The following is a 26,942-nucleotide window of genomic DNA, read 5'->3' on the forward strand; positions in this document are numbered from 1 at the left end:
CGAAGCTCAAGTCATTTTCAAGCCATCAAAGCCACAAAACTTCCACCTTTTCTCTAGGCTGGCCCCAACCCCACTCAGCTCCTGCCTGAACGTGTTCTGGAGTCGAGTCATGAGAACTTCCACTTCCGCGGTGCAAATCTGTGAAAGCAGAAGGAAAACATCACTAAAAATGAAGGGGTTTGGAAGCCCTGTAATGACGGTCAATATTCAAGCTCAGACACATTTTATCGCTAAAGCGCACCTAGGCTTTCCCCGGGCGCCCTGTCCAAATACTCCTGGCAGTAATCTCGGGACAGCGTGAGTTGTGCTGCTGGCACTTCGGGGTGAGATGGCCGCAGGTACAACAAACACTAGAAATAAGGGTAAAAGAGCCACGATGTAACCTGAAGAACAAACGGGAAGAACTCCTTTCAACAGACCAGGCGCAAGAGACCTCTGCAAGTCCGCAGGCTGATGTGTTTACCTGAGCGTCAGCGAGCAATAAAAGACGACTGACTCCATCGCAGAGGTTAAAAGATGCCCTTTTCACAATAATTTTCTGCTAAGCTTATTGTAGAAACCTCCAGTAGCCCTATTCTACACTGGAGAGCCCAAAGAGGAAGTGCCAGAAGTCAGATGAATCACGTGATGACATTTCTTTCAGAGTTCCCAAGAAAAACAAAGGCAGCTGTTCACCTCATAGGCAAATTCTGAACTAGGATGAGAAGATAAATTATTCAATACATCTTTAAAGGGCTGGAGTGAGCCTGGAAAACACGGGCCAGCGAGCTGTGCTTTCTTAGAATGAGGAAAACTAAACAGTAAGTTATAAACAAAAGCAGCTGAAAGTTCCAATCACAAGAGACATTCCCATGCTGGTAAGTCTCCTGTTCCTGGGGCACTTTAAGGAAAGACAACCCATGAACAGTATAGTAAGGAGAGAGATGTAATTTCCTCGAACCTTCAAAAGCCTTTGCTCAGTCCCTCCCCGTTTACTCTGAAGCCAGCGATACCCAGAAATACCGCAGGAAATAGCAGATTCTTGTTGTACTAAGGAACATGCGTGAGCGCTGCTCTTGCTGCCCTTCTTGACCCCCGCGCCCAGCACAGGCCCTGTGAGCAGGGGCTGCGGTTCGGTGCTTATGCGTCGGGATTATGAGACCCTCGCACAGCACCCTCCTAAAAATGACTTCACTGACAGTATCAAAACAGAGACAGAAAAGGCTCAGTGAAGGGCTACAAGATCAGAAATACGGAAAAACTTTGCTCAGAGACACAAGAACGATACGACTGTTCAGTTTAGAGAAAATATATACAAACAGCAGCATGGCAGCTGTTATAAGATAATAAACAGTATGCAAGAGGCAGGCTGTTTGCTCTTTTCCTTAGAGGTCATAAGGATAAGGGAAAAAAAGGCAGCAAACTTAAACAGAATAAACAAAAATACATTTTAGATGGAGACTTTAAAGATGGAATTGACTGATGCAAAATACAGGGTTTTCCTGAATTACGCGGGGGATTACGCATGAACATCTGCAGTAAGAACATCCTCTTCAGCTCTATATTTAGGATAACGACACGCAGTGTGAGGCTAAGCCAGCAGCCAGGCTGCTTTGAGCAGCCTGGTCTAGCGAAAAGATGCCCCTGCCCACGGCGGGGGGTGGAACAGACAATCTCGAAAGGTCCCACTGTCCAACCCCACACTGTGCCCGGGGAGGGAGCAAAGCTCTTCACCAGCCGCACGGGCCGAGCACAGCCGGGGCACAAACACAGCGCCCAGGCTGGCCCAGGGAACCGGGAGGGCTGGTGCACTTACCTTGCTGTCCAGACGCTGCAGGTAGGAACAGATGTACTCTATGCTTGCTCCAAACGGGTGCACGTGAAGAAACGTCGAAATTATTCCTGGGGAAAGGAACACCACAAGCGTTATTCTTGGGAGACAAGAGCCAGCTGAGAACACCAGCTCTCTTACTACCGGCACAGCAGAGAGGGATCTAATCGGGCATTTTTGGCCGTAAGTGCGGTGAGGTTTGGCTCATAGACTGCAAAGGAAACAACAGCCAACCAATGCCGCTGGTCGGCACTTACAGCAAACCTCACCACTCTCACCCCTTGCGGGGGACTGGGAACGTCCCCAGTGATGAACCACACTGAGATTATCGTACACGTGGGGATGCAAGGCCCAAGGAGAGGGAAAGCAGAGCTCTCCTCCAGCTGTGCCATCAAAGGTCAAGGAGCAGGAAAAGACAGAAGGCAAATGGGGAGAGCGGCAGTGGCATTCGTGTCCCGTCCCAACAGTTTTGCAGCGCTCAATTAAACAGAGCAACCCAAGTTTGCACCTCGTCATGAAGAGACTCTGTTCCAGCTGATGGCCAGGACCATGGATAAAGAGACAGGCTTGCATTTCTGACCACCATCGCACTCCCGTACATGCTGACCTGGGCTGTCACTACACGCAAGCCCCCTTTACACAAGTGTGGCTTTGACTCAAAGGTGCACAGCACAAGATTTCTGCGTGAGCAATGCACAAGTTGAAACCCTGACCCCACCAAAGCTCAAGGCTTGCCTTGGTTCCAGGACTCCCACCTCCATTGGCATAACCAAAGGAACAAGTGGTGGCCAGCAGGAGCTGCAAGGCCACCTTGACGCAATTCCCACTCAGTTCGGGTCTCCAGCATCACCACCAAGCCCATCAAAAGAACTTACCAACTAACAGAACTTCTCGTTCCGATTTCACAGGACTATTGCTCAATGTCTTCTCAACCGGACTCTCCTTCTCCTGGCTGCAGGCGCAGACTCTGGGTGTACTGCTCTCCTGCAAAAACCCACAGGGCCCGTTGCAGGCGCCGGCAGCACAGCAGGCATCCTGCACACCAACAGCAGCTTGCTCAGACTCTCCAGAGTCTGTATTTTTGTTTCCCCATTTCTGTAAGTCGTTGCATTCATCATACTGCTGTATCTACTGTTTCTTTTGCCAACAAAGCACAGCTACGTTCACGCTGCTGTGTCTGAATTATCAGCTTAGATTAAAAGCCCATGAAGCTGAGCAAGATGCCACAACACACACTTTATCAGCCCTGTTCACTGCTATGACGTCTGCTCTAGAAGGGCTTTATTTTAAATAATAAAAGAAAAAACAGACTAGAAAGCAAGCCTTGCAGTGACTAATTCAGTGCAGATGTTTGTTTTTCAGATGCCTAAGCGGAAGCAATATGAGTAACGGAGCGCCCAGTGGCCGCAGAGGGTTTAGGATCAAACTGTCCTTGACTTGAGTTCGTGGTACTGAATTAAAACAGAATTTTGCATCATTCATTATCCCCCAATAAACACAAGAGTGCCTGTGATGCAAAGACTTGGTGGGTGCACTAAAAAGACGGACGTTCTTTTATTAAGTTTTATGCGGAATTCCAGTGGTCTGAGAGCTACAGACAGCTATAGTTGGAAATAGCCTCCAGTCACTAGTGAAATGACTGGACTTGGGCCAATAACAGAAACAAATGGTCCCTCGGGTTTGCTTGGCGTCTTACGCCAGTGCAATTCTCAACTACGCAGACTGAAACTGTGCAGTCCCAGCCCAGGCAGGCTCTAATTTGCTTCTCCAGGAGCAAGCAAAGGTCTGCACTGTGGAAACGGAGACAGCTTCGGGCTGCCGCAGGGACTGCAGCTCAGCCAGCAGTGTCCTACTGGAAACGCACGGGCTTTCTCTGGGAGATGCGACCGGTATTTTTGAAGGCTAGCTGAATTAACAGTGCAACAAGTTACCTTGCACACCAAAACCCATTTCTACACCACAGCGTTGCGAATACCTGCTGTTCTTCCAGCCAGAAGCTGCTAGAAATGGATAACTTCATGATTCTAATTTGTACATAAAGGCCGCCTGTATCTACCATGCTTACACACTTCACAACAAACCAAACCTTAAAAAATCGCCCATTTTACAATGAGGCCATTACTGCCCTCAGTAAGATTCTGACTAAAGGAGCAGAAAAGAAGCTCTTAGACTTACATTCCCTTGACAATCAACTGCCTCTCTCTCCTTGTCCTCTTCATCTGCTATGCTTTGCTAGAGGTAGAGACAAGGAAAGGTTACTGATGATGGTCTGGTACTTCTGTTCTTTGAGATCAGGCACCGCAACTGCTGCGCTGAGGCTTACTGAGATACAAACCCATTTTCAGCTACTAAAAAGACATTTATTATCTTCCCTAGCTCATAGCATGAGAAGGTGGGGCTAAAGATTGACAATCTGAGACAAGACCAAGCACTTGGCTTTATAAGCCTTGGTGAGAAACGCTGCGCAATGTCTCTCGTCTGTCCTGCCTAATTGTGTCTGTGCTAGAGAGGACAGGACCGAGCAAGTCGAGATTCACGCATGGGTCCACAATCAAGAGACAGAGCGGATCACGCCTGAGAAGAAACAGTTTGTAATTATGTTTAGAATAAATCCAGCAAACATAAGAATATTATAACACTGACAAAAACTTTCATTTCAACAGTGTTTTATGGAGGCCAAATCCAAACACATCCCTGAAGTGCAAATCTAAAAATCAATGTTTGATAATCGAGACCCTTTTTTCTTATCTTTTAAAGCCCAAGTTGCAGAAAAAACACATTTCAGCTGCAATGCCATTGTTCACTATAAAATGAAAGTTACTCTTTTATTTATACGGTTGCTTACGTAGATTGTCTCGCTGGTACAGGAAGCAATCAGCAAGTTCGCTACTGATATACATCCTCCAATTTGACAGGTAATTTTTTCTAGCTTTCCAGAGACGAGTGCTCCTAACCCAGGGCTAGGGATCTTCTACAAGAGCGTAGAAGGACAGAATTCCTTCACTGCGCTCACGATGGACCACGAAATCCAAGGACTGCGTTTACCACAGAGAATAAGGAAGCACTGGGATGGCACATACCTGCTCCTTCAGGTTTTCCAGTAATGCTTCTATTTTTAGTTTGTCTTCTCTCACTTTTTCTAACTCAGCTTCTCTCTTTTTATATTCATCTTGTACTTTCAAAAGATGCTGGAAGAGAAAAGATAAAACTCAGTTCTTAACCTGCCTTTCATCTCCTACTGTTTAGAGAAAATAAAAAGAATACAGGCTTTTCCACGAAGACCAGACAGACCATACTCAGAACAATTACAAGGTGAAGTATACAACAAGAAGAAACCTCTTCTACAACATACCTTAGAAATGTCTTTGTGAACACTGTTAGCGTACAAAACCAGCATGACTCTGTAAACATGGGGCAGTAATTCCATCATCAACAAGCCTTCCCCGCCTCTGAAATAAAGCACGTGCTGTGTGCTAGACTGCAGGTAAGCACAGACTCAGCACTTCAGAAGTCACAGTGTGGCCAAGCAAAGAGCACACAAGGAATCCATAAAGTACGCGTTGTTTCCGTGTGACTTATCAGTTCATAAATAATCACTGCTTTGAATGTTTGCTGGTTTGCGGTTTTCTTGGCAACACTGGAAATGACAGAAAGTTGCTCCCATTTGCCAGTCTTGATGCCACTGCCTGTTTGTGTTTCCGCCCCACACCACAGCCCCTTTGCCTTTCGAGCAAGGCCATGGCTATAGAAAAGTCGTGCCCACCTTCTGCATGCCCTGCAGAGCCTGCTGGAGAAGCTTCATCTGCTGCTCCTTGGTCGTGTCCTCATCCCTGCTCGCTTTGCCCTGCTCCTGCTTTAGCAGCTCCACCTCGTTGCGGTAGGCGTCCAGTTGCCAGCGCAGACTGTCGTTTTCTTCTTTCAGGGCTTCCACCTGCGACACCAGCGCTGGAGAACAAGGCAGCAGGCACCAAGAGTCAAAGGACTGAGGGCAAGAAGCCCGCGGGTGCTCTCCCCCAGTGCACAGTGGCTCTGTAGCTCCCAGCGCCCAGTTACAAATCAAGAGTACCAAAATGAACTTCTCCCAACCACTGTTTGCGACACCTCTTTAGAAAACAAGCTCCTCTGGACAAAGAGCACCTCTCGGTAGTAAGTGTAGATTTTTACCTGATTCTTCTGTTTCTTTCATCTCTGATGGATCTTCTATTTCTTCATCAGACATTTCCATTTCCTCCTCTCTTCGAATACCCATTAGTTCATCGTTATGAATGTTACGAATTTCCTAAGGTTCAGAAAGTAGAGGGGTTTTTTAAATACTGATTTCAAGGAACAGATTGGTTGGATAAAAAGATACTGAAATCTAAGTCTGAAAAATCCAACTCTGTGATACAAGAAAGTGGAAACGAAAAAAAAAAAAAAAAATCGGCACAGCCTATTAGATCAAGGACAATATCTTGCACGAGCCGATCTGTCAGTTCTGCTGGTATTACGGACTTGCCATCTGCCTTCTACTCTCTGCCCAGGGCAGGCACCTCGCCTTTCCCGCAGGGTAGTTTCTTGGTGATCCCCCTCCCCGCATCTGCCCTGCCTGACGTCCACACGCCTCTCCTCGTTCAGCGCTGCCCAACCTCGGAACCTCCCCCGGGTCGCTGCCTCGCGTCCTCCCGCTCGCAGCGCACATCGAGATCAGAACCTCCCTGCCACCACGAGCTGCTCTGCCCTGCCCCAAACAATAAGGGCTGTGCCACCCGCACCCCTCCCCGGGCTCCGGCTACCAATCCAGCACTTGACACTACACCTCCGTAGCCCCCAGAGCCCCCTGGGCTCTCTGGGCAGCAGCAGGCTGCACGGCGGGGCCCTCCCTCCAGCAGGGACGCCTCTAAAGGTTACCCCTCAAGGCTGAGAGACCCCTTACCCCGCATCTTACATTTATAACAAGGTAAGCAACAGTTTACATTCGGCCTAAAAGTATATTTTATTCTAGCAACACTTTTTAATAGATATATCCAGCTATAGCTTAATTATTAGAAGCAGAGTAAGCAACAGAGTGTTTGACCACTGTCTAATCACTGTCAAGTCACCATTTAATTACTATTCAACTATTGCTTAACCACCATTTGATCTTCATTCAATCATCGATTAATTATCATTTGATCATTGTTTAATCGTCAATAAAACCCTTTTCATTAACCCCACAATGATGACTTCTCTTAATTCCCCTGCGACAGCTCCCCCACTGGTGATGCCCCCCCCGACACACACAGCCCGGTGGCCAGCGACCCATCTCCCTGGCATTTCTTTCTCCCACACCTTCCAAGCACTGGCCTGCACGGTGCCTGGTACCACCTCGCCATGCACCTCTCTCGCCCCGCTGCAGCACGTCCGTATCCACGATCCCCAGCGCTGCCCACTGCGTTCCTCCCTGCTCCGTGCCTCCTCCACGCCACTGCATGGCTACACCACCAAAACCTACCTGAGACAGAGGTCACAGCAGCTGGAAGCAGGAATTGTAAGTACATAGACGAGGCCAGAGACAGCCTGGCCGCCTCCTGACCCTTATCAATGGCGGTGCAGCACCTGAAGGTTCTTTCCCCTCTCCCACTGTGCTCAGCCCCCACCAGTGACTCTCCCTCCGGCTGCTGGGATCCTCTCCACTCTCTGTCCCAGTCTTGGTCCACAGCAGGAATGAGAAAGGAACAGAGACGCTACCTCCTACGCTGGTCCCTGAGCCACCCCAGCTCCTGCCTGTGCATGTCCTTTCTGCCCCATTCACCTCGTCCAGGCAGACCTGGCCAACCCCCCCTGCTCCTCCAGGCAAGGTCCTCTGCTCTGTCCCCTGCTCTGGAGGCAGAGCTCTGCATGGACACGCATCACCCTGTGTGCGAGGGAAGGCAAAACTTAGCTCAGCCGCTCCACCCCCGCTGCGGAGTGGGACAAGCAACATTCGGAAAATGACAGTCAGTTATTGAAGGAGATGGAGATGCCATGAATACTTACTAAAGGCTAGCACAGGTGGCCAAGTGTCCCTACCCGGTGTCCATTTACCACAACTTCACTTGGTCTGTACACCCCAGAAACAGCCACAGGAGAAAATATGTAGAAGATTTGCTTATGAAATAATGTCCAGCTCTTTGTAGATTTTACTCTAATGGCCTGAAACTTTCAAAAACTCTGCTTGCCAGCACCAAGCACACATCCAAGAGCAGCCAAGAGCGATAACGACCATGCTTTCAGCTGGGATGAACCTTGGGGACAGCAATGGGGAAAGGGCAAGAACGAGGCAGACCCGAGCGCGACAGGCAGCACTGGCTACACTTCCAAAGCAACGGCTGCCTGCCCTGGAGACCACCCGTAACATGGCAGCTGGGTTGGAGATCAGAGGAGAATCTTCCCGTCGTCTTTAATTGACTCTGCTCAATAGCTAACGCAGCCTCAAAGCTGGAGATGGCTGCGCAGAGTGGAGCATGCTCCGGGGCCAGGCTTGGCTATGCCATGGCTCACCAGCGCCCTGACTGCACCCAAGGCCAGCCCTGGATGGGAGAGGAAAAAGCACCAGAGAAGCCAAATACTTGAGCGAGGCCCTTCCTAAGGAAGGGAACATGCTGGCTGGTAGCTGCCGTAGCATGGTGGTTCACCAGGTCTCAAGCTTCTGTGGCTTCTCAATGACTGCCTGCAGCTCCAGGACCTACCAGCACCGCCTGGGAAAGCCACCTTAAGTCACCATTGTTAAAAACAAGACCCTGGCCCAGCCCAACAACTCCCTGCCACAGCCCCCTTCCTGAGCTGCCCGCCAGGCTGTCTGTGATGCGGTGACCCACAGGATTAAATTCTGCCAAAAGCTGTACCAAGAAGATGCATCCTGTGGGTCCACCTTCCTTTAAGAGAAGGCTCTAAGAAGGCTGAGCCCAGCAGCAAGTACTCCTGGAAGAGGCCTCACCAGTGGTCTCGCTGCCTCTTCCCACCAGGAGAACTTACCTTGGAACAAAAGACAGCTCCAAATGGAGAGAGTGCTCCCACCCCGGCATAGAAGGCAATCGCAGGAAAGAACAGGAGCACTAGGGCTCAAAGTGGAGGCATAACTGGGATCAGACTCTCTGCCTGGCTCATCAGGTATAAAAGGAAATGTTAGCTCCTCCTTTAGCTACTGCGTAAGGTTTGACTCAGTGGGATTTGAAAACCAAGTCCCAGAAGTGCAGTCTCACATGGAGATCACAGCTGAAAACTTCCTAGGAAGACACGGTCAATTAGAGTTTTCCAACGTTGTGGAGGATCGATCATCTGCTCCTTTACCAGGCCACTGGCTGGGTATTATCCAGCTCGACAGATTTCTCCCAGGTCGCAGCTATGCGGGGAAGTGGCCTGCACATACTCAACCGAGTGGTGATCACAGAATCACAGGGTTGGAAGGGACCTCTGGAGATCATCTAGTCCACCAGCCTGTCAACTTTGCCCAGATTTAAATAATCTTAAAGGTGAAAGATGACTTCTGGCTTTGCTGGGATAGACTTGTTTTTCATGTTTGTAATAGGGAACTCGATACTTGAGAACAATGCAGAACCACAGGAAGACTTACACTGGAGGGACGGGATGCCAACCGGAGGGACCTGGACAGGCTGGAGGAGTGGGCCCATGTGAACCCGTGAGGTTCAACAAGGCAAGTGCAGGGCCCTGCCCCTGGGTTGGGGCAACCTTTGGTATCCATACAGGCTGGGGGATGAAGGGATGGAGAGCAGCCCTGCCGAGAAGGCCTTGGGGATGGCGGGCAGTGAAAAATTGGACACGAGCCGGCAACGTGCACTCGCAGGCCAATCGTATCTGGGGCTGCATCACCCACAGCATGGCCAGCAGGTGGAGGGAGGGGATTCTGCCCCTCTGCTCTGCTTTGCTGAGACCCCCCTGCAGTGCTGCCTCCAGCTCTGGGGCACCAACAGCAGAAGGACACGGAGCTGTTGGAGCGGGGCCGGAGGAAGCCACAGAAATGGTCAGAGCTGGAGGCCCTCTGCTGTGGGGACAGGCTGAGAGAGCTGGGGGGGTTCAGCCTGGAGAAGAGAAGGCTCTGGAGAGACCTTACTGCAGCCTTTCAATACATAACATGCAGAGAGGATATTGTGCCACCAAATTTGCACTCCCCATGATGGCCTTTCGATACATAAAGGGGGCTTACAAGAAAGACAGAGAGAAACTTTTTACCAAGGCCTGTAGTGACAGGACATGGGGCAACGGTTCTCAACTGAACCAGGTTCAGACCGGACATAGGGAAGAAAAGATTTATGATGAGAGTGGTGAGACACTGCAACAGGTTGCCCAGAGAAGCTGTGGGTCCCTAACAGAAATCAGTGCACACGCCTGACGGACCGGCACGCTGCAGGGATTTGGGCAGAACAGATGTGCTCTCCAGCCTGGGGGCTCTACTTGCGAGACAGACCCCTGAATATTGCAGAAGAGAGATTTGAGAAGGAGTAGCTGAACAGCATTTCAGCATCATACTGACAGAGTAAGTGAACAAGATGCTGTGGTTGAAAGCTAACCTCGCTCTTTATTTGCTACTCTACAGCTTCTGTATTACAGTCCTTTTTCCTAGGAATAACCAAGCACTTCAGAACATACGTGTCTACAAGCAGCGCCTTTGCCCGGGTGGGGGTCATGAAGCATCTCCAGACTTCCAGCTCTACAGGCAGGCTCCCGCGGGATGACTGTGTGCTAGAAACACTGAGGGCAATCCCCAGCTGGGACCCAGAAAACTGGTCTTCCAGAGAATTACCGGGCAACGTTAGGCAAATGCCTCTTCACTCGGTGCCTCCCCCTTCCCCATCTCAAGAGGGTTCATTCACTACTGGCTACATGGGGCTCTGGAAAGGCACTCGACGAGCCCCAGCACTCAGCACCTTTGCTTTGCAAGCACGCGAATTGAAACAAAGGAAAATGAAAACCCAAAGCTGTCATGCAGAGTAGGATTTGCCACACAAACCTGACTAATCAGCAGTGTGTGCAGACAAGACCCTCTTGGCTGTTGACACACCTGTCACGGGAACACTTGGACAATGGTGCCAAACACCCAATTCCTTTCCAGTGCCTCAGCCGCGGCTGCCACCTTACGCATCCAGATTGATGTTCCCAGCACAGCTTTGCTGGGCGCTGCCAACCCACTGGGCTGGAAACCTTCATAAGGTTATGCTGAGATTAGAAAGCATCTGCTTTGCTTGATGTGTCAGAAGACACACAAATGACAAGATCAGCTCCAAACTGCTAGCATTTATGCAGTGAACAAGGAATGTTTCCAAACACAGGAGCATCTCCCTGGATTAGGATAAAAGGCAGGTATTTTTCATAGCAGTTCTTTTCTACACTTCAGATCTGGGTCCTGCTACTTCAAAAGACTCTCTATTGCCAGTGGTAGAAACCTGATTCAAGCTCCATCCTACTTTAAAAGCTTAATGAGCAAGAAAAATACCATTTCTTTATCTTTCCTCCAAAACTATTGGTACCCCGGGATGACAGTACTTCTGTTACCACTTCCCCTTTCTAGGGAAGGGACACAGAAGTGAGACTCCAGGGGAGACGAGCTCCGACCAGAAGATCCACCATGGGGCGCCTCTCGGTCACCCTCCACGCTCCCAGGAGCACAGCTGCCTCCTCCCGTCGTCCTCAGGCCAGACAAACATCAGGATGGGCCCCACTGCCAGAGGCAGCCAGCAACGCGACATCCCTACTACGCAGGGGACAGAAGGCAGCGTGTATTGCATCACAGACTCCAGGACAAGCATCTCCCAAAACCATCACTTTCCCAGGAGACCGCCTTTCTTTACCTTAGCTTTATTTTCCCTGACGTTGTGTCTGACTGCAGTAAGATTTGATCAGATAAGGGACCGAGAACTACTCTTCCTCTTGCAGGAAGGGCAGTTTGAGCGACATGCCTTCTTCCATCATCCCCATCCTTGTCACCACCTTTAAACCCCGTATTTCACTAGCAATGTGGCTGCATGGGGTAAACACGCAAATATGAGAACATGCTCCCTCAGGGTTTGCAGACTGTCCAGCTCTAATAATTTCCACCCCTCACTCTGTCAATAAAATGTGATAAAACAGATCTCTGATGACGCTTAGGGTTTGTTGGTTTTGTTTGGTTTTTTAACCTCTCTCTAGAAGTCCCTCTTGCTTTAACATAAAAACCAGCAGAAACCAGATCAGTAATTATTATTATTGTGCACAACTTCAATCAGCATACAGATCTCAATGCATTGCTACTAGTACCACAAAGACCAAGAGAAAATTGATTACCTGTAACACAAGAGACGACTGAGTAATTCCCATCTTACACTGCGAATTAAGGTGGTGTTATCCACGCGAGCACTGTGCAAACTTAACATCAATATCCTGACAAGAAAGAGACTGTGCTGGAGGATCTAACACAATAAAAAATTACCAACCTCTGCTTGTTTGCACCACACGCTGATGTTCTTACGCTGAGCTTTCGTGAAATGGTCCCAAGCCTTTTGTTTGGAGGCAGAATGGTACACGGCCACTATCTGCTCGACTGTAGTATCAAATCAGCAGTCAAATCAGGCCAGAATATCATCCAGAGAGGGCGAACAAGAGGAGTAAAGGAGTAAAAAAGTGGAATCAGGCAGGTGGTTTGGCTAACCTTTTCTTATAACACTGTACTGTGCTGCAGCTAGGCTCAGGAAAGGGACGCTGCGCCTGGAAAGAAAAGTGTGGACTTCACCAGGCCAGTGTCAAATGCCCACAGAGTAACGGTCAACTGGGGAAACGGCATCTGCGCTCAACTGGAAAAAAGGCAGGCACACGCTGCGCTGAAAAATATTGAAATCCGCTGTGCAACGCTGCCTGTGAGTGTAACAAGCACACCCGGGTAGCACTCGCTCTCTAAAATGGGCTGGTTTGGTACAACTGTGAACGCTGGCACTTTGGGACTGCACCCACGGGGCAGAAGAGCGTCCAAAGGACGGTGCCACAGTCCGAGCACGACCACATCCCGCCCGGGCTGACCACGGACAAAGGATTCTGGCATCAGCCATCAGCTCTTTTAGTTCCTGAGATTTATTCCTTCTATTTCTCTAGAAAATCTGAGGGTTTTGGAAAAAAATAGAGGTTTTTTGGAAATACAAAGCGCTTCTCCTGCATGAGAACTCACCCAACAGCAGAAAGCACATCTATCTAATATATTAATTATTTTTTTCACCCTTGTGATGTTGTGGTAGGCATAATTCTTACAAAATAAGATCAGCTATCTGCCACTTAGATTAACCTGAGTGGCTGAGGTACCAGTGGGCGTTTTACGGAGCAGAGCTGAGTGCTACTGTCTGTGACTACTTACTCTGCAGGCCTTACTGTATTTCCCTCTGGATCATGTGCCCGTATTTTTTACCATGAACGGAATTCAAAAAAAATAACTAAAAATTAAGTGTTAAACAAATAAAAGCCAAAACTATCAAATATAAATTTTTATATGAATATAACGTTCACAACCCAGCCAAGGGGCTCAAGGAGACTTCATACAATTGTGGAGAAGGCTCTCTGAAAGGTACTCTTAGGAAAAAAAAAAGTAAAAAAATAATTCAGACTTACTAAAGAAAGGATGTTTAAGAGGCAATGAATGGTTTGAGGAACTGTTATAAATCACATCTTGGAACTAATATAGCCCATGCCTCTTCCTTGATTTCATGATTTAATAAGAACTGGGATTTGAAAGACCCAGGTTCGAAATACTGTTTCGCACCAGATTTTCAGCTGTGACTGAGAACAGGGTGTTGGGAACACTCTGCTGCGTCCTACCTTTGGCGAATAAATCCTGCACACTTCGCTGAGGCACCAGATTACCAGGAACTTACCTTGTCTGTGCACAGAAGTGGAGTTGAAAAGATGACAGAACTACTAACAGACTATAATTAAAAGAGGAAAAAAATTAAGAATTCACTCTCTCCTCCCCCCAGATGTGGGCTCTTACTCCAATAAAAAGTACCACATGAAGCTTTTGCCAAGTTAATGACACACGCTTATAAATTAACTGTAGCTGCACGGAAGCAATTGCTGCTTCTTTTCCTGGAGCCCTTTTAGCATGGCCTCTCCAGAGTCTAGAAATTAAGCGTCTTCCCTACAACAACAGACAAACGACATTCAGCGCAGAAGCACTACTCACACTGAACCAGAATCCCTGAGAGCGCGAGTTTGAATTTCTCTTTAGCTTCTTCCATCTCTTTCTCATGAGCTGCCTTCTCGTTCACCAGTCGGCGAATGTGGCTGTTGGCCGACTGGATCATGGAGTAGAAGTTGTTGGCCGTCCTCCTGTTCACTTCTCCCCGCTCTATCCAGGTCAGCAAGGTCTGGATGGCTTCCAAGAACTTTGTGTCATCTGCAGCGAGAAAGGACACCTTTACACCACAGAAGTCCAGGGCCGGCTGCGCAGCTTTCAGACCCTTCTCAGGCACCACTGAACTGCTCTCTTACTTCGGGCGACTAATTACAACTCTTGAAAGCATGGTATTATCTGAATACAAGGCTATAGAAAGGGAGGCAAGCCAAACATAAAGCTTATGGAGCAAACCAGCTGTTGAGGTGCAACAAGAGGACACCAACTGCTGGAAACCTACCGGAAAACTTCATACGTCTCTTCAGATGTACTCTTTCATGAAAGAAAATATCCTTCAGCTCCAAAATAATCAGGTCACAGGTCTTAGGCTTCAAAGGTCTTAGGACTTACACTACTCCTTTTAACATGCACAAAAATGGTTTGGCAGAAACTATCGTACTCTAGTATGGGTTTGTTTTTCATAGAATCATAGAATTGCCCGGGTTGGAAGGGACCTTTCCGATCACCTAGTCCAACCATCAACCTAACACTGACAAAAACCATCACTAAACCATATCTCTAAGCTCTACGTCTACCCATCTTTTAAGTAACTCCAGGGATGGTGAAAAGACCACCATTTACAAAAAGACCAACAATTCTGAAAAAGAGATGGCCAGGAGAGCTGCTGTGTGCAGGCTGAGGGCTCAGCCTGAATGGGCTCAGCAAGGCTTAGATGGCACCATCATTTCCGTTCAGCAAGATGAGCCCTGGAGAATACAAGCCTCTGTCCCAGCATCTGCGCAGAAGGGTGGCCATGGCCCGCAGAACCACTTACCTTTCAGCTTTTCAGCGACAACACTGCACTCGTGGTCGGAGTAATGGACGACGGGAGGTGGGGAGGGCGGGCGGAAGCGCTCCTCTTCCAGCCTCCTACGATGGCGCTCCTCTCTCGCCAACATCCGCTGCTTGCATTCCCACTCGTACAGATCATCCCGAGCCTGAGCAAAATCCACATGCAGGCGCCCAGTATCCTTCTTGTCAGTGCTGGAGCCCAGCCTGATGCGATAGCCTGGCAGTGATGACAGCAGTGTTCAGAGGGGACAGGTGACACACGTCAGGCTCCAACCACCCACCAGTGTCCACCTCTCGTTCCTACAGAGCCAGGAAGGCCCTGAGCAGAAGAGGTTAGTGCACAGAAAGCAATGCTGGAAAAGGAAATATTGTTAGGGGGGCTGCTGCTATCTGCCTGTGCTTTGCACATCCTAGGCAAGCTCTTACTTGGGATGTTCCTCCTCTAAACAGGTCCGGGGTCTCGAGTTGCAACTGTTTAATTGCATGTAACCTCTTCGTGCTGCGGGACTAAGCCCAGCTGCTCACGTGGGGAAGGCAGAACTGACTTGGATTCTTCCACACTTTCACAAACTGCAGAAGCTGGGGATGGGAAGGGTGAGGTGAGAGGTGAGACACGGCAAAGAGAGCAGCACATGGGTGGCGGTAATCTTTGGAACAGCCCCCATCACCCGATGGGAGCGGGGATAAGGTCAGCAAAGATGTACATCCACTGTGTGGGAACTCTTCTCACTGCCACCAAAGTCTCCAGGACTCCTCGTCTGGATGCACAAACGTGCTAAAGGCTCTCCTCCATGGTTAGGAGAAGCACAGGTGGGATGTAGGGAAGAAAATATTAACTACAGAGAGGCTTTGTACAAAGAACAAACCCAGAAACAATGCTCGTGTGTGGAGGACGCTGATGGCTGTGCACATGACCACGGGTTTGGGCAGGAGGAACTATAATCAGAGAATGCCCGCAGCTGGAGAAGCTGTGCTGGCCATGTAGAAGGGGTAATCGCAAAGAGACACAGCTCTTACTAATGGGACATTGCAAGTCTAACTCAATTCAACAGTCTCTGGAGTGAGATGCAATGCTTACGATTAGCCAAAACAGACTACAGAAAGTTTTCTGTTATTTTAAACAGCAAAGAGCATTTCCCTCACTTATCTTGACTATCTCATCTCTCTGGAGATAGTACTGTCTTTGGAAGTAATACCCCGGTTTGTTAATACGCTGAAAGGATGAATTTGGAAGGGATTTTTAGCATGAAAATAGAGTATTACTGTATTTTCTAGAATGGTAAAGAGTCAGGTGGAGAGCCCAGGCTGCTCAGGGCAGATGTAACGAGCAGAGCAAACACGGGCTTGGCTGGAAACGCACAACCTGCCAGTCACAGAGTCTGTGAACACCAACAGCAAGGTCTCTGTCCTCCAGGAAACAAACCTCTTAAAACCCTACAGGCACAGAACAGGGGCTCCCTAGGCAAGGGGAGCCCTGGTGTTTCAGCTCTCATGACTAACAGGGAAAAAAAAATAATTGATGAAAGTCAAGCACACCATCCAATTAATTGAGAGCAACTGCGAATTTTTATAGGAGCCTTAAACATTATCTACAGAATCAACTGGACACTGCTCCAGGTAAGATGGGGATCTCTGATTGTACCTCATCCCAGTATTTTGCAGAGGTTTGCAGTACCCAAGGTAGCAAAGCATTGCTATCTCTCCTGTCAGGAGCTGTTTTCATGTATTTAAGCAGAAATGCAAAAGCAGCAGAACGAGAGGCAAACTGACACAACATTAGACAAATATTCCAATTGCAACAAAGCCTGTCATTATAACCACAAAGAAGTTATTACGTCTCTGTCCCAGAATCTAAGCTGCCATCCGAGATAGAAATACACCTACCAGAAAGATAAAGTGCCTTGTCCACCATGAACTCTTCAGCAAAGCGGATATGACAGAAATTCTTCTTACTCTTCCGAATAGCTATGACTTCCCCGCACTGTTCAAACACTTCCATGATGATCTGCTCGGTTCCGTTTTCCGGCAGGCCTCCAACAAACACCGTCTTACACCCGGGGGGCCTCTCTCTTGTTGCTGGAGGGGGCAGATCTGAAGAGAGGAGGAGAGAGAAAGCAGACCAAGTCAGTTTTTGCTTTGTCAGCACATGTTCCTTTCATCTGCCCACCTCTCCCGAGAGACGACCATACCTTCCTGCCTTCCTTCAAATGAACACCTCGCATTTGACTTTACTACAGATTACTGCTTGGTAATCTAAAGTCTCGCCTGCCAGAAGCAGGTTGCCGAGTGTGCCCACCTACCACCTCTGACACGGCAGCACCAAGAGAGACCGCATGAGACCGCTGTGACTTGAAGTGTTTCTCCAACACCGAACCCATTCCCATGCCCAGGTGCCCACCTGACAGTGCAGTGAGACCCTCCCAACTCAGTACATGAAGGCTGAGAAGGACTACGCGCTTGCTGCCTGGTGTTTCTTATGATCTAGAAAATCCTAAATAAATTTCAGTGCTGAGATCTATCGTCCCTGGTTAAGTTCACAGAATTACACTACTTACATATTTATTTAACAGAACAGTTGTATTACATTCTTTTAATTCTTTGGCATATTTCCAGCAAAGTTCTTCCAAAAGCAGTTATTAGATTATTTTCTTTTTCTTTGGAAATGGCTCCTTTTGGTTCCCACATCGAGCCTGACCACTGACTTGCTACAGCCTTATGAAACACCACCCTTAACCTTCTTTGCTGTACACCCCCGGCTTCTGCGCCAACGGTTCCTCTTAACGCCCCACTCTTACTTCACAAGGGAAGCTGCAACACGGTGCCCGGCCAGGAGCTCGCGCAGCCCAGTACCAGCTTGTACCAAGGGTCTCCAGGAAGGACTCATACGCTCTACGAGATGCTGAGGTTCCCCTTCTCAGGATAACACTGACCACAACTGCTAGGTTTCCCCTGAAAACCCAAAATCCAAGTCTAATCCCCTTTCCAGTACACCTCCACAACCTTATCAAACATTCCTTCTGTCTGCTTTCCAACTGCCTCTGCTCTCCTTCCATCACATTCTGCAAAACCCAGCGCATGGACCACGCTGGCTGATCCAGCCCCTTGCCTCCAAGAGCTCGCCGTCCTTGAAGCCTTAGATAATACATGCAAGAATCACATCATGAAGATTAGAGTTCAAATATCCAGGGACTGGAATGCTTTCTTCCACAGTCCTTATCAATCTGACAACTGAAAAGGCTATTTACTGAAATGGCAAACACTCAGTGACAAAAACAGGCTCTTCCTATTGCTTCGTCACCTGCTCGCCAGCACCTGGTCCATGGTGACCCCCCCAGACCTGCTATGTCTATGCAATGTAATGGCTCTCCTCTCGTGTACAATTTTTATTTTCTTTTTATATACATACACACACACAGGTATTCCTGTATAGACAGAAACAGGAAAAAGATAAAAAGGGAGTTACGTGGGTTCGGTGGGAAGAGAGTGCAGCTTTTGCAGTGAATGATCTCCTTCACAGCAGGCATGTCCGGAGGGATGGGAGGTGGGACAATCCCCAAGCCTGGCATCATGGGGTTGATGGGAGGGATTCCAGTCATCATCCCAAGAGCAGGATCAAAATCTAAATGGGGGAGAGAATAAGGGACTCAGGGAGTGGTTTGGACTCATACAGTAGCTGCTTATTCAGACAGCAAATGGAGTACTCTCCCCACATGTGGCAGGTAAAATTACCTGAATAAACAGCAACAGAGAGGGGATGTTGTAATACAACTCACCAGAACTTTAGATTTTCACCCTTAGAACAACTTTTTAAAAACTGTTTCATTGTTGATTGCTTCAGACAAATATGATTTTCTCCGTTCAAGCAAACTACTACCTTTTCCAATCTGTAGACACCACCTCCATCTAGTGTCAAAACCTTCCCCCGTAAGCATTATATTATCCATAAAAAGCAATCTGTGGCATATGGAAGCAGTGTAAAACCTAACCCGCTCCGGTTTCATTAGTTTAGTAGAGCAGACAGCTTGTGACACAGGGTGAAGGGCATCACCTTGCAAACCAGACAGCTCCATCCCTGAAGGGCTGGAAGGACACTCACCAAAACTAGCATCCTGGCCTCCAACTTACCAACACACCTTTCAGATTTCCTAGATTTAGACTGGGATGCTCTTTACTTCCCACCCTTTCAGCAACATCTCTGCCAGTAAACTCAATGCCAGCTGTGGAGCATCAGACCAGTCTGACAGTGCTGCTGGTGCGGGCGGGCCAGCGCCTGGGCAGGCAGCAGGTACCAGAGCTGGCCCTGAAGTAGCCCTCCAAGCAGGACGGAAGCCACCCCAGGACGGCAGCTCTCCACAGCCCGTGCCCTGTTATACACAGCCTTGGCATCCTCCTGCTAAAAGCACTCCTGAGATGGTAAAGAAACTCTTCGTCTCCATCGACTGTGCTCCAAAGCGCCAGCAGGGAGCGACCTGGACCCTGCCCATCGCTGCCTATGGAGAACAACTGGAAGGAAGACGAAGAGCCAAAGCTCCCATGCTGAGACAGCACCGGGGATGGGAGATATGGAGCAGCAGTGACCTGCTGGGAAATGCAGAGACTGTTCGAAACATCCATGCGTTAGAATCCAGGATCCCACTCATCTTCCCAGCACAGTTTGGTACAGGTACGACCTCCGTGCTGGCAGCAAGCGGGGCAAAGCCGCGTGCGTTTCAGCCAGCTCCCCACCGTCCTTGGCAGGGTGGTGGCTGCTCTTCCCAGCCCTACACCCAGAGGTGCCGGGGTCACCCTGGGCTGTCTGCCACACATCAAGGGCAGGCAAGTAAACCCACTGCTGCAACTTCTGCAAGCCACTAAATTCAGCCCCTTCACATTTTATAATTATCCATGCCAAGGACAGCAATCTCACCTTGTCCTGGTAATTTGTTCCTGCTGCAAGGTTAGCTGGCAGCAACGGGCACAGACGCCAACCAGAGAAAGTCCTTAATGCGGGTAACAGGGGAGCTCAGGGAATCCGAGGGAGGAGAAAGCCAAGATGGGTGTTTCTCTGACTAAGCAAGACTTACAGCTCTCTAAAAGCATGAATCAATACAATTATCAGAAGCAAAAGAACTAGCAGGGTAATGAACTATCACATTATAACGAAAAGTAGAAAGTGTGTATGCAAGGGCAAACAGGGCCTGTGGCTGTTGGATTTGGAGCCCCACTTTATTGCTCAACCAGCAACGCCCAGGACAACTTGCCAGCTTGCGCAGAGACGTGCTTCTTCTGTCAAGAAGCTGAGCCCATGGCTACAGGCCAGCAGCCGAGAGGCTTAAGAAGCAGATTTGGAAGAGCCAGTCGCCATTTTTAAGAACAAAAAAAAAGAAGAAAGGAGTCTCCAGGACTGTAAAAAGCTCAGACATCAGGCCTGGCAGGTGCTTTTTGATGAAAGCTGTGATAACGTTTTTTATACAAAGCTGGCAGCAGCTGGATGGAGCGAAAGGTGCTGTGCATTCATTTTAGACACTGAGGTCCTCTTAAAGCATCTCACAACTATATGCTTTTATTTCATCTGTAGGAACAGAAATTAGCTGGTAAATTCTTAGAACTTTTTTAGACTCACTGTTTGTTTTTTTTTACTGTGACCTGAAACTTTAGTCCCACGTAGCCTTCAGCGAAGATGGCCCAAAGCACATCAAGCTTCCATCGTCTCTCATTTTTAACAGATACTGGAGATACGACTGGTCTGAACCCCAAACCATCACTGTGCTTGGGAACTGACCCATACTTACCAGAGCACCCTGTTCTCTTGCAGCCAGATCAGAAAGAAAATATTTTGCTCCTTCTAAAACATTGAGTTGTTTGTGTTGGGTGCAGACCTCCTGATCTCAAACAGCTCATAACGAACACCACTCAGAAGCCTTTCCATATTCTTACAGCAGGGAATCAGAGACTGACTTTAAACTTGTGTGCTCTGCTAGGACAGACTTGTATCGACTTTTACTTGTCAGAAACATGGGAGCAGGAGAATGACATGACAACGGCACCCCTAACAGCAAAGACAAATGCTAAACAAGACCTAGGGGACACAAGAGTACAAACTGCAGGCAAAACCTGTGGCAAGTTAAGTGATGCTGTCAGTTAAATATAATATCAGCTGCACAGCAAACTACCTGCTCTATGCCAGAAGAGCAGAAATAGGAATGTAGAGTGCTGCCAACACAGACAATCCCTCCCCAGGTGAGCAGACAATTATTCAGGCAGGAGACAGCATCCTTCTCAAGCGCTTAATGTAGTAAAGCACTGAAACAGCAATTTCATTTCAGGAGTTTGATGTGCAGGCATCCTGCACTGCTGAGAAACCAGGTACAGCACAGCTCGGCTCCTACAGGAGCTCTTGTAACAAGTCCTGGACAGGATGACTCACCCATCCACTTGTACTCCAGACCACAAGGTGGTCATTTCTGGAGCAGAAACCTCCATTAGTTTCTGCCGTATCCATTTTACTGCCCTACTGCTGTGCTCTTCATCTCCCTCCCACCCTTTCTTTTAAGCAGTTCCAGTTCAGCTTAGAATAATGATTTACTTGATATCATTGGTGTCCTGGGCTCTGTGTGGGACCCTCCTCCTGCTGGTCCACTGCAGAGTATCTAGAGTACCTCACAACAACCACTGTTTACATCAAAACCATGTATTCTCATTTCCTCTGAAACAGCTTTAAAACACTGGCCTCTAAATGAATCACTTGCAGGCATTAATGCATTTCAAACGCAGCTCATTAATGCTCTTTGTACATGGCAGGCATTTATCTAGCTCAACTGAAAAAGGGTTTTCGCAAAGACCTGTTTGAAAGAAGATGAGCTGACATACCAGGCAGGAGGGGCTGTCCTGTCATCCCCATGGGAGCCATCCCCAGATTGTTCATCGCAGTGGTCCAGGCAGCTGGGTCGGACATTGGCAAGCCCATCGGAATGGAGTCGAGACTTAGATTTCTGCCACCATCTGCTGAGAGGAAAATAAAGTGATGAAGAGCTTAGCGCATATCTTAACTCTTCTGCAGGGCATACGCTGCCCAGCAAGGCTCTGTGGTATCGGTGTCCAAAACTAGGCTTGAACATAACATATAGGAGAGAGCCAAATGAGGGAAAAAACCAAACCCACTTGTGTCCCTCTCGAGCAGAGGACATTTTATAAAAGCAACGTATATGAAAATACTGCCTTCCAAAAGCATCTGAATAAATTACGGTTTATCCACTACAATCAACAGCTCTAAGGGGCCTTAAAGAAACACTGATTAAAGGTAAGGGGTACGCTTTCATTCCTCCCAAGAGATTTATGAACAAAGGACAAACATTCAGCAGGTATAAATTGTCGTAATCGCCCTGGATTTAACAGAGATGGCCAGCCTGTTCCAGCAGAGAGTGCTTCCCCTGCCATCCGAAGACACTTCTCTTCCATGCTAAAAGGGGAAACGAAGCAAAGAACGTGCTGCTGCTGAGAGCAGCAGTACCAGAGGTGTTGACTCAAGGTCTAGCAGAGTTACCTGGCCATCCAGGTGGAACCATTAACATTATATAAACATGTGGCTTAATTAAGCATTCAAATCTTCTTCAGTGAGTCAGCTGGGTCAACCACACCTTCAGCTGGTTACTTCCACGTACCACCAAGACATACACTTGTTCTTCTTGTCTGCACAGCCCAGCAGCTGGTTTCGGCCTATGCTTATGTGGATGCCTGCTCTATTGCCAGCCACCGAGCTGCTCCTCGGCTCACCTGGAGGAACGGTTCCTCTCTTCCTCTTCTTGCCCGGATCACTTCCATTCTCGGCTGGGCTTTGGCTTTCCGACACCCGTGGGCCAGCAGCACCACTGAACTGCAGAGATTTGTTGGTGCTGGCGGGATCAAAGGACAGATGGTTTAAGCCTAAAAGAGAAAAATACACTCAGAGACTTTTCTTTAAATTGGTTTGTGATGCTTCACGATCACAGTAATAAGAGAAATACCCAGTCCCAGGTACAAGCAGCCCTTCAGCCCCTGGAGGAATTGTGCCTCCATTTTACTGTCCCCAGCTACACCTGATCTTAATGTTACACTGATACCACTTTAAAATATTACTCACGAACATTAATCCCAACACCCTCACAAATCAAACTGTCTGTACCTGTAATACTGTAAACCAGGGGTGCATCTCCCCTGTATTGTACAGTATTTCATGTTTGGAAACTCAGAGGTCAGAATTTTTTTCTATTTCTTCCAGTCCAGGAATATAGTTTTCAACAGTTACTTAAGTTTCACCCAATTTGTCACCAGCTGTGACTTCACCTGGAATTATTTACTAGCAAAAAAACAAGGCACATCTTAGATGACCTTTGAAAACATAAGGTGCTATTGCAATTTTTATTCGAGGAGTCTGGCATGAGTTGCCCCCCTCTGTAGCCAAGGAAGGGCGCTTTGCAACACGCACCCCAAAGAGGGATGCTCACAGACCTGGTGACCGGACCAAACTCCTCCTCAGTCAAGCGACAGATCCACTATCAGAGTCCAGACAAACTTCTTCAGCCTCAGGGCTCAAGTTCCCTCGCTCCTACCCCGCAGCACAGGAACGGGTTTTCCTTTGCGGGCACAGACTTGTCTCCAATTCTGGCCCATCGGTCCCCAGCCACCCCATCACCTCCCGCCCCACACCCTGGGCGCAGCCTGACCATGGTGCGGAGATGCTGGCAGTGCCTCCAGACACTCATTTTAAGAACCACAGCACTCAGAGACAGAACGCCTTGAGTCCCGTTGCTCAGAGTTCGTTATTGCTAATAGAGCAGCTCTACCAGTGAGCTAGGTTCACTGAAGAATAAATGCAGATTGACCCATACTAAGTAAATAAATATAAGGTAAAGATATAAACCCAGGACACTGAAGACAGTATGTACCACCAAGACCCCCCTTGCCTGATAGCACACTGTATGGTGGTTTTAGACACAGCTGTCCATCTTTTCAATAGCCACCACCCGCCTGACTAGCTGAGGTACCCCATGACTTGGAGCTGAGGTACCCCATGACCTTGGGGAACACCAACATAACTCATGTTCCCCAGGAAGGATCCCAATGAAGGGGACACCAAGGCCCATACAGACCCAGGAAGATCAGAATCAGGTTTCAAAAATAGCACGACTTTTTAAACATTCACTAACTATACAGCACACACTAAAATATCAAGTAACCTATAGACCAACTATTACTCAAAAACATGGATTTTGGGCTCTGCTCCCATCTTCTCTCCCAGGAGCACCCCAAGTAGTTTCAGATGTCTGTAAGAGCTTTGAAGCCCAATGTTGTTTACCAGCACCATCCTGCTACGGCCAGCTAGTTGTTTAAATGGTTACAGGATCTCCCTAGATGAAGCTAGCCACCCTTTAACGAAAAATCAAAATATTTAAAGGAAAACTCAGTTACGGAGGACATAAAAATTGCAGAAGAACGTGCTGATGTGGTAGTTGATACAGTGGAAGTGGGGAGAGGAATAAGTTTTTTTGAGACAAGAGGCATTTGAATGAGAGAGCTTTAAAGGAATGGACAGTTTGGATTATAAAAAAAAGACATATCTGAGAAAATATTGTTTGGAGCAGAACTATGGGAGTACCAAAGATGACAATTATGCCATCCCAACACACTGATGGGCCAAGGCATTTGTACCAAACCTTGCTCTAGACACACCGCAGCATTGTGATTTCTATTCTAGAAGATTCCACTTCCAAGAACTTGTTAATAAACATGGTTGCTGTGTACGGCTGTAAATAGACAAGGGAGTGACTACAGAAAGCCTGAAGGGCCTCTTCTCTCAGCTACTGAAAGGTGAGAACACAAGAAGCAGCCAAAAAAAAAAGTACTATTCGGCTGGCAACAACAATAGTCACGCCTGACTATGCAAGATGCCTACAATGCTGTTTCTTAAATACCCCAAAGTCAAAGTATCACTGAGGTCGTGAGGGCTCAGGAAAACAAATCTCGAATGCAGCAAGTTAAAAATAGAGAAAGGCCACACGCAGCAAAGAAACAGGGAAAACAGAAAAGGAGCAATTGTAAGATTTACCTCTATTTTTACCCAGCTGATGGAAAAGGCAACATTAAACTTGGAAGTGTGTTTTCCCATGGCTGGGTGTAGGGAAGGAGGTGGACAAGCAGCGATGCAGCCAGACACTCATGCCACCAGCCCTGAAGCAGACAGACGGTGGGGTCTGGCTGAAGGCAACTCGCCATACAGACACTGGGCATTAGCCAGCACCTGGATGTTAAGGCACACCGCTCAGGTGATTACTTTCTAACCCACTGAAGAGCAAATGCAGCTACTTACTGCAATTATTTCCATCGTCAGTTTGAGCTAGGATGCTTGATTAGGCTCCAACCCTAACCTGAGAGATACAGGAAGGAGCAGAAACTGACCTACAAATGCTCTCAAGTCTCCAGCATCAGCAGACCCCAACTGCCCATCACCTCCCCATCGGCCACGAAGCACCGCGTGGCTGTGAACCAGCTACGGACCCTCTGAGAGCCAGCAATGTGCCCCTGCTATCAGCACACAGATTAACAAAAGGCGACCTACAAAAGGAGGAGCAGAGACCGTGGTGACGGAGAACTGAACAGTAATTAATAAGTACTTGTTTCTCTTCTTGTCTTCTGTCTTTTCTACCTGAAAACATCCAGACCCCAGGTGCTGGCATTAAATACTGCCCCAAAGGCAGCTACATGAAGAGCAATTAAAAAAGAAAAGAAAGGTACATTCGCAGAATTCATCAAGCCCTGTGAAAAGCCCAGGAGGGCTCAGTAATTAAAAGCATTCCTGAGGAATCCTCCTCCCGATTACCTCCTGCACCAAAAGGTCAACCCGCTCATGACTTGTTTAAACGGCTGGAGAGGAGCTAAGGGGAAGGGGAGGCTGGTGCAATTCCGAGTAAAACACTCTCGAGCAGGCAGAGGAACACGACTGCTGACTTGGTGACAGGACAGATGCTGACCCAGAGCTCCCAGAGTCGTTCTCAAGTCAGGGGATGAGCAGCAGCAGGCTAGGCCTGCAGCACAGCTTCTTCCAGGCATTCTATGTCATTAAGAAGAGATGGAGTAAGGAAATCTCAGATCAGCCCCTCAACCTCTCCCTTCTTGGCTGATCCTCACCTCAGGTTTCACTGCTGCTCCAGGAACCTGCCAAATCTGCTCTGCAGCATGGGGGTGAGTTCGCAGTGCTGGCGCCGACCTCTAGCAGCACAAACACACAGAGGAGCTGCTCTGCGTGCCCGAGGACCAGCAGCAGAGCTTGGAAAACACCCTCCAAAAGGAGTACTGTGAAGTTTGAAACAGGACTGGTTGCCTGAAAGGATGAAGTCCATCACGTGCAAGAGGATGAGGTGGATATGAGTGGCAACCTGACAAGGAACATGGAGACTTTAGTTCACCTTGTGTTACCTGCCAACGTCCTGAGCTGAACAGCAGGACAGGAATCGCTGGGTGCCCACCCACAAAGTTACCTTTTTCAAAGGAAGAGTCGCACCCAGGAGAGCCTCAGCATCCACCCCAGGGCTGTCCCAGGAGGACCCCAGCTCCAGCATCCACCCCAGGGCTGTCCCAGGAGGACCCCAGCTCCAGCGTCCACCCCAGGGCTGTCCCAGGAGATCACTTCATGTGACACTTCACATTTCCCACCACCACTCACATAGTCTCAACCTGCAACTTGAGTGGCTTTTCCCCACATGCAAAGGGATACCACGGTCTCTGAGAAGAGTGTTGTTCTCACCAACCACACAGCTCTGAGGGCCTTGACAAAAAGCGTGTCCCCTGTCACATGCTAAATTACCCCGTACATGTGCCTACATTTCCACCCAGTGTTAACAGCCCCGCGTTTCACTGTGATTCTTCCTCCCTACTCTCCTCAGAGAAGCTGGGGGAGGGCTTAAGCTTGGAGGTTGTGTTGTTGCTTTTAAACAAAGTAAATTGAGGAAACTATTTTCCTGT

General features: G+C 48.4%; 1 protein-coding gene across 8 annotated transcripts in view; it reads right to left on the minus strand.

Moving 5' to 3' along the window:
* The window catches only part of ENOX2 (ecto-NOX disulfide-thiol exchanger 2), a 35,215-nt gene continuing 8,273 nt past the window's right edge, over window positions 1–26,942 (minus strand). For 2 of the 8 annotated variants that reach the window (XM_054213975.1, XM_054213982.1), the window contains exons 2-16: window positions 22,719–22,868; window positions 21,816–21,947; window positions 18,430–18,585; window positions 16,851–17,057; window positions 14,950–15,183; window positions 13,965–14,177; window positions 12,235–12,341; window positions 5,975–6,089; window positions 5,574–5,755; window positions 4,891–4,998; window positions 3,986–4,042; window positions 2,686–2,794; window positions 1,796–1,881; window positions 242–350; window positions 1–138 (exon numbers count right to left, since the gene is read on the minus strand). In XM_054213975.1, coding sequence (XP_054069950.1) covers window positions 26–138; window positions 242–350; window positions 1,796–1,881; window positions 2,686–2,794; window positions 3,986–4,042; window positions 4,891–4,998; window positions 5,574–5,755; window positions 5,975–6,089; window positions 12,235–12,341; window positions 13,965–14,177; window positions 14,950–15,183; window positions 16,851–17,057; window positions 18,430–18,585; window positions 21,816–21,947; window positions 22,719–22,868 — 2,078 coding nt within the window. In that variant the 3' untranslated portion in view covers window positions 1–25. Of the gene's footprint in view, window positions 139–241; window positions 351–1,795; window positions 1,882–2,685; window positions 2,795–3,985; window positions 4,043–4,890; window positions 4,999–5,573; window positions 5,756–5,974; window positions 6,090–12,234; window positions 12,342–13,964; window positions 14,178–14,949; window positions 15,184–16,850; window positions 17,058–18,429; window positions 18,586–21,815; window positions 21,951–22,718; window positions 22,869–26,942 lie in introns of all 8 variants that reach the window. The other 6 variants (XM_054213974.1, XM_054213976.1, XM_054213979.1 and 3 more) reach the window with 4 other exon arrangements.

Source organism: Rissa tridactyla, chromosome 9 (genome assembly GCF_028500815.1).
Source record: "Rissa tridactyla isolate bRisTri1 chromosome 9, bRisTri1.patW.cur.20221130, whole genome shotgun sequence".
NCBI classification, from domain to species: domain Eukaryota; kingdom Metazoa; phylum Chordata; class Aves; order Charadriiformes; family Laridae; genus Rissa; species Rissa tridactyla.